Here is a 7692-nt window from a genome sequence, read left to right as displayed (position 1 = left end):
AAAAAAAAAAAAAAAAAAAAAAGAAAACCAAAGCCATTAAGGAGGTGTCAACTTGGCCCTCGGCAACACTGAATCTAAAGCAAACATCTAGTTTATTTGATGAAACAGCCCTTGAGTTTGCTCAACAGACAAACCTCGTGCCAAGCAAAAGCAAACAGAAACCGTATCAAACTCATTGTGCCCCCCAACCCCAAAATCAAAGGTGTGGGGCATAACCAAGTTTTAAATCTTAAAGTAAGGATTTCCGCTCCCCCTCTCCTGCCCTGCCTTTTAGTTATTGTCACTAAACAAAAGGGTACACACTGCATTTGAAAGGTTTCTGCTTTCTCACTCAGGACACGACACCTTACGCTTTCTGTATGCAGATCTGCACAGCCTGCATCCTACATTAGAGGGCCTGCCAGACTAGTTTTCCTGTATTGTATTACCTGTTCTGGCACCAGGCAGCTTATTTGATACCCAGCTGCGTCCAGGCCACCTAAACAACGGGGCACATTTTTACCTCCGTGCTCCTGGAGCAAAAAAAGTTTGCTTCAAACACCACACACATTGTTAGTCCTTTATGCCGTGGCTCTAAAATACATACACGCATGTGCTCGCATACACACACACACCAGGCACAGAGAAACAAAGGGGTAAAAGCCTTGAGGGCTTTGAAATCCCAGAGCTCCACCTGTCAACAAGCAAAGCACCAAAACAAAACAAAACAAAGTAAAACAAAAACAAAACAAAAAAAACCAAGGCAAAACAAAAGCCTTTTTTTTTTTAATCCAGACAGTCTGGAGGTCTTTTTGCTTGTTTGCCAGTACCCAATCTCACCAATCTTTAAACCATTTAAAAAAAAAAAAAGACAAACTAATTTCCCCCGATTAGAAAGAACCTGGTATCCTCAGATCAAATAATGAAAGACACAACAGGGAGTCCCCGAAAAGTCCATCCCCAGTACAGGTTGGGCATGGGACCGTGAAGACATTTCACTTGGACTAGACGCCTAGCTAGACCCCAAATTAACTTTCTGAGTGTATTCACTACCATGGAAGGACAAAGGACCCACCGAGCAGCTTCAGAATTGATCCAAGCTATCCTCGCACGCCAATGTGCACATCCTAGCTTACTCTCCTTTCCCCTGGCAATCCCCTAAATTGTATCACTCATTTCCTAAGGGATGAGAGCACTGCTGTGCAGCAGCTCTTATTAGTAACAGGAATTACACCCTGGGGAAGAATGTTTCCGTACTGCCCCAAGAATCTGAGGATCCACCACATCCGTGCCCGGAGAGGTGACAACTGAGCTCCGAGGCGCGCACCCTACTAGGAATTCCAAAGGGTGGAAGAGCAGGCTTCCCAGATGGTTGAGGTCGGCTGAAATGGAAAGTGCTCCATGTAGGGTGAAGTAGGAGCTGTCTACCCACCACCAGGCTGCAGACGAAAATAGCAACTTCTATCTCAAGCAGCCCGAGTCTAAAAATAGTCAGATCGTTACACAGCATGGGGGATAGACTTTCACATCTTCTGCAAGGAAAGGAGCGGTGTGGCCATGTCTGCTGGTCTCTGCCCGGTAGAAAGAATCCGGGTTAAAAATAATGTGGGAGGGAGGGGAGATGGCTTAGTAAAGTATCTATGGATATTACAAAAAAAAAAAAAAAAAAAAAGCTAGGCACAGGTCCATGCACCTGTAATCCTAATGCTATGGATGTGGGGACAGGTAAATCCCACTACTGGTCACTTAGCCTAAGTCACTTAGTAAGCTCCAATTCAGTGAGCTACTCGGACTCAGAAGTCATTGGAGTGGCTGAAGACACCTGTTGCTAGCCTCTGGACTCCATGTGCATGTGTACGATACACACGTACACATGAACACATACATACACACACACACACACCTGTGCATACATGTGCAGAGGAAAAAGAAAGGGAAACAAGAGAAAGAAGAAGAGGAGGGGAGAAGCTATATATACAGAGAGAGATTCCTCTCTTGTGACAGACATACCCTGTTCTGGTGGAGGGGTGAGCTTTCTACTATAAACAAAGGTAAAAAGCTGCTATCCTGAGACCATTTTACTGTGGGGTTCCATGAGAAAGGTCCGCACCATTGTTCTGCTGGGAAATAATAATACAATTGTTTTCAATTTCCCTTGATGTGCCAGAGTGCAATCAAGCCTCCTCCCCCTCCTTCCTTTTCTGAAGAAACCATTCCTGAGGCCGAAATGGGAAAGCAGATGCAAAATGCAAATAAACTCCCACACGCTGAGCCTCCTCTCTCCAACTGCCAAAAGAAGGAGAAAGGTTTAAGGATGAAAGGAAAAGGCCCCCATTTGTGAAAAATCTTCTCTATCTAATGAGAAAGCAACCTAATAGCTCCTCAGTGCCCTGGGCAGAGAAGCCAGCATGCAGGGGTGCCCAACCTGTCACTGTGACATGACAGTGTCATCTACCGATGTACTGGGCTTCATTCACAGCTGTCCTGAAAGGTATGTGGGCCACGGACTGGGTGGACACACCTGCAGGGGCTCTGATTTAGTTTGGAGTATGGCAATCTCATTTAACAAGGCGAATAATGAAGCAGGCCTTAGTCACTTTCTGTTTCAATATTCCTTTTGCCCCTGGCTTTTAGGTTATTCTTATGTCTTCTTTGTCCTACAGCAGAATTCCAAAGCAGTGGAGGGAGAGAACAGCTCAGCACCAACCTTTAAACATCAGCACACTGAGTCCAGACCAAAGCACCAGGCTCTGCAGTTCTGCAGCTCGTCCAGCAGAATTCATAGGCAGAAGACCAGAACCCCATGGGTTGAGTCACCTGTGGTCCCCACTCCCCAGGTCCAAACACTGTCAACAGCACTTTCAAAGTATATTTCCAATCAGCTTGCCACTGCAATTCCACAGTGCCCAACAAAAACAAAACCAGCACACAACATCTCTTACCTGTGATACCGAAGCCTCATAACTGGCCTTGTTGCCTGTCCCAAGACAGACTCTTTTTCATATGGTAGCCACAACTCTCTATTAAAAACAGATCGTAGTGTGTGCCTCTACTTAAAACTTGTCTTTTAGCTTCCCAAAATGCTTAGGGTAACACTTTGATGCATCCCTGACCCACAGGCCTCGGTAGCTACTCCCCTTGCTCAAGGTGCCACCTTCTTGTCTATCTGGCCTCCAGCTTTCTTTGTCTTTGACCCAGGAAGGTCTTATCTGCTTGAGGACATTGGCTTTTTATTTCTCCTTAGAATATTCGACTTGCTTCTCTTCCTCCAAGCTAACTCAGGTCACATGCTAAGAGATTTTCCAGACATCAGCAAGCATCACTTTGGTCTTTCCCACCCAAGAGGAGCCCTTACCATAACCAGTAAGAATTTGGTTCCTAAATGTTTGTTTTGTTGTAATTCCGTCTCTTCACGCTGTAGCACAAATCTATGGGGGTGGTCTTTACTCTGTTATTTCCAGTTTCACGCACAATGCTCATCTTTTGCTGAAGCTTAATTAGTAAATGTTGAAAGGATGGATAAAAATACAGCCCTCCCAGCTACAGAGATAACCCATAGTCAATCTGGTTTTACTGGAGACGGCACAGGTTCCACACAGAAGGGCAACAGGCAGTCACGAAGCCAAAGGAACCCTGAGTCTTATGAACAGAAAACCAAAAGCCAAGACAACGGAGCGCCTCAAGGCCTCTTCAACACCATTGGATGCTGCAGCTTTAATCCACCCAGTGCACAGCACCCTTCTGCCATGCCAGCTTCCTTTTAGGACTGAGCATGGCATTGGTCAGATGATCCTCTAGGCAATTACTAAAGGGGGATGGGAGAGAGAAGACCACCCCATTTTGTGGTTCGATGCTCTAAGAACCATTCCAAAAGAGCGTCAGACATGCTTTAGATTTTGAAGATGCTTTTCCACGCACTCGATTTAAAACCTAATCAGCAGGGCAGTCACAGCTGGGGCTGAGGAAGAACGGTCCTTTTCTAGCGGAGAGACAGGATGGGTAAGTGAACCGTGGCTGCAAAGACAGGAAACTGAACTCCTCTGAGAGTTCAATTACTACCTGCGCCACTCCGGACAAGGACTTTGTTACTTTCTAAACTTATCTGCTTTTCTATTGCTTGTAAGTTGAAAACTATGCAAAACTATGCAAGTATCCAGCCAGCTGCTGGCACAAACAGGCAGTAATTGAATGGTAACAGTTACTATCCTGTCAGAGCTGTTAGAGAAGTGTGTGTGTGAGAGAGTGTGTATATGTGTGTGTGTGCAGGCACGTGCTTAGGTGTCTTGAGAGACTAGACTAAAAGGGATAAGGCAAGGTACAAGATAAGCTGCATCCCAGAGGAAGTGTTTCACACTGTAGGGTTTTTGTTGTTGTTGTTTGTTTGTTTTTTTTTTAAGGAGCCACCACTGTTTTACTCTTCCCTTCCAGTCTTCCTCCATATAAAAATGGCAGCCGTCTGGAAGATGATCCAAAGCCACAGGAACCAGAGTTTCCACTCTGAGTGGATCTGCAGGGTGTTCTTTTATTGAGGCAGCACATAAACTATGGTCTAAGGAACTGTTCTTCAGCTGAGTCCCAACGCAGCTATCAGGGAAAAGGGCACAGTTCAAAGACAATGGGTCGCCTCACAGCTCTCCCCCCCAACCCCGCCGTAGAGCCTCTGTAATTTACCTGCATGTCACTATGTGTAAATAGTACACCAAGATATTTAATGAACAGAAACATATGTGGAGTGCTACTTTGGACATTTTAATGTGTGGATCATAATAAGCAGGGCTGTTTGAACATTACTTTGTATTTGGAGGCTTATTTTCAAGTCAAACTGATGCTCACAAACAGCTTTCCAATCTAGCCTATAATAGAAAAACAGGTAATGAAGGGATTACAGCAATCAAAATCAAAGGAGTCCTAGGGATCATCAAGAAAGACACAAGTAGTATTTGTGGAGAGCAACAACATGCAACCACTCAAAAATTACATCCCATGATACTCCAAAAGATAATCTCCGTGTTTTCTAATTTTTCAATGGGTAAAAGACTGCAAAATAGGATGAGAGCAAATCCTGCCCATCAAAGAGATTGCTCAGTCAGCTGAAGTGGCTTTTATTTTTCCATCCTAGAGCTGTTTGTGTGTTAGTGTAACAAACAGAAAGAGACACTTTCCTTCTTTTTACACAAGTATTCAAAGGGACAGGAAAGAAATACAAACTCTTCATCGAAAAGGGAAGGGGTAATTTTTCAGAATGTAGCCACTGTTCTCTGAAAGCAGGAAGCCCACAGAGGTGTAGAGGAGAACACCAGATCAAACCAACAACATATACAGGGCAAGAGGCTCACACATCTTCCAGTCTGTTTGAAATACACGAGGTTCTAAAAGAGAAAGAAGACCAAGGCCCTTTTGCCTTTGACATGGATAGTAGTAGTTCCCCTCCAAGAACAGTGTCAGGCGCCAGGCAATAAGCAATATTCGGAAGGCAATCCAAATCTTCAAGTTGAGCCCCTCTAACTGATGTCAAAGACCACACTGATCCTTTTTATGTATCGGCTCCTTTACACTTTGGGACTGGGGAGGAATGAAATAAGCATTATTAATGGCTGAAAAGACCGGAGAGGAAAACTAAATCGTGGGTTTGCATTTTGAAATTAAAAAACAAACTAAAACAAACAAACAAAAAACAAGACCACGTGAAACTCAATAGCCTGCCTGGAAGATTTCACGCATTTCTGCTTTTGGATTCCCTGGCACCTCACAGTAAGCTAGCCTGTTAGTGGTGAAGGACTGAGAATGGGGATGGCTGCCAGGTTCAGACAAAGGGATGGAGAGTTACCAGACACCCGACGGCTGAACTTTCACCCACTTAAAAGAAACAGAAAAGCCCAGAGCTTTCTTTGGGAACAAAAGGCCAGAGCCTTCATCATTCATTCCGGGTAGGTATCCCGAGAGAATGGCCTCCGCGCCCCTCCAGTTCGGGCGTCCCCACCACCTCTCCGCTGTAGACCAGCCGACCGGCCTTCCGGTGGCGTCTCCTCGGTTCTTCCTCCCCATTTCCTAAACAGGCGTCTCAAAGGCAAGTCTCCACCTGAATGCTAACCTGCCCCTGACAAAAATCCCCAAATAGTAACCCACTGGGGCCCTTAGCCTCAGAACCTCTAGATTCGACACCATCGAGCCAAGCTGGACGCTGGGAAGCATGCCTCAGTTTCCCAGTCTCTAGGGCCAGTCACGGACAAAAACACCCTAAACGCTCAAACAAGACCCCCTACCGCGCTGTAAGACAAATACCGCCGCCACAGGGTGCTGGAGCAGCCCCAAGAGACCTCACACGGGGTTTGTTCAAGGATGTTTGCATAAGGCCCTGAGTGGACTCGAGGGGCTCTGAGGTTGGGGTGGGGCGCTTGGAGCAAGCAGAAACTGTGTCTGGATGGGGATCGCAAGGGCCAAAGCTGGGTGTGCAAGCCGATGGAGGAGGCAAGGTAGACGCGGAGTCCCGGGGCACAGATCCCGAGCGGCTTGGAGGAAGGGGATCGCAGGACTGGGGGTCCCCCCGGGAGCCGGTCCGGGTCGAGGCTCGGGATTCCCCGGGATGGAGCACGCGCCCTGCAGCGCTCTCACCGCTGGAATCGATTCCTGAACCGCATTGATCCTCCGCTCCTCCGCGGGGGCCGGGAGCTCCGTCTCGTCTGCACCGGCGGCGGGGCGCGCGGGCCTCATGGGTTTGAGCCGCTCGCGAGGCCGCCGGCGTGCCAGGCGGGAGCCGCGCAGCTGGGCAGGGCCGGAGTGGGCCACGCCGGGGGTCAGCACAGGGCCGGAGCCAGAGCAGGCGGCTGGGGGCGGGAGGGAGGCCGCTTAAACGGCCCGGGAGCCTCCCGCCTCCCGCCTCCCCGGCTCCTCCGCCCCCGGCTGCCCGCGCCCCGCCCCGGAGCCCGGTTCCGCCCCCGCCGGCTCCGCCCGCTGCGTGCGCCCGCGGCCGCCTGCGCGTCACCGCGCCCAGTGGCCAATCAATACCCGGAGCGGCGAGCGGCTCCGCTGCCATTCATTTCCCCTGAAGCTCGAAAGGTGGGGCGGAACCTCAGGGAGGAGGGGCGGGGTTAGCGGAAAGGGGAGGAGCGCTGGGAGGGCGGTGCTTTTCATTAAAGCTTGGAGCAGTGTGAGCTGAAACCAAGAGGAAGAAACCTTGTGTAGGAGACGGCCCCATGATCTCAAAAGCAGCTGTGCAGGAAGTGGCAGCAAGCAAGGACCCCTCTCTGCCTTCTAATCTTGGCTCCGCGCCGTTTATTTATCCTTCATTCAGTTCCGCGTCCTTCCTTTTATTTATTTCTTCACCACTTACGCTACTGGGAAGACAAATTGTTAACATGTCTAGCCTGTGAAGAAGAGGTTGAAGTCTCCAAGAAAGGTGGATTCTCCTGGAGAGATCTAATATCATCCATTTTGTTTTCTATTTTTTTTTTTAACTTAAGAGATTCAAAAAGAAATCGGGACCCTTAACTAACTGTTCTTAAAACTAAGAGGGCTTGCCAGAAGAGCAGTTTATAAGGAGAGATAAGGTGAGAAGTAGTGAACATAGTCAGAGGAATACCGGAAATAGGAAAGTGGTTGACATTTGCAGAGCAGGTCATGATCACTCCAGGAATCCCGCCCACACCCAACCTCCACTGCTCAAAACACCTTCTTGGGGGGCTTAGGGCCAGGTTCAGGAGAGTGTTTACTCTG

The 7692-nt window shown here is 48.2% G+C and overlaps 1 protein-coding gene across 2 annotated transcripts in view; it reads right to left on the bottom strand.

Annotated features, from left to right (window-relative positions):
* The window catches only part of Mmd (monocyte to macrophage differentiation associated), a 25593-nt gene extending 18712 nt beyond the window's left edge, over positions 1 to 6881 (bottom strand). Inside the window, exon 1 of one of the 2 annotated variants that reach the window (XM_050156864.1) lies at positions 6592 to 6881. In XM_050156864.1, coding sequence (XP_050012821.1) covers positions 6592 to 6690 — 99 coding nt within the window. In that variant the 5' untranslated portion in view covers positions 6691 to 6881. The remainder of the gene's footprint in view (positions 1 to 6591) is intronic. The other variant, XM_050156863.1, reaches the window with a different exon arrangement.
* Between the last annotated feature and the right edge of the window lie 811 nt (positions 6882 to 7692).

Source organism: Alexandromys fortis, unplaced genomic scaffold (genome assembly GCF_014885135.2).
Source record: "Alexandromys fortis isolate MF-2015 unplaced genomic scaffold, M_Fortis_MF-2015_v1.1 scaffold_31, whole genome shotgun sequence".
Lineage (NCBI taxonomy): Eukaryota > Metazoa > Chordata > Mammalia > Rodentia > Cricetidae > Alexandromys > Alexandromys fortis.
This window is presented reverse-complemented; position numbering and strand designations above follow the sequence as displayed.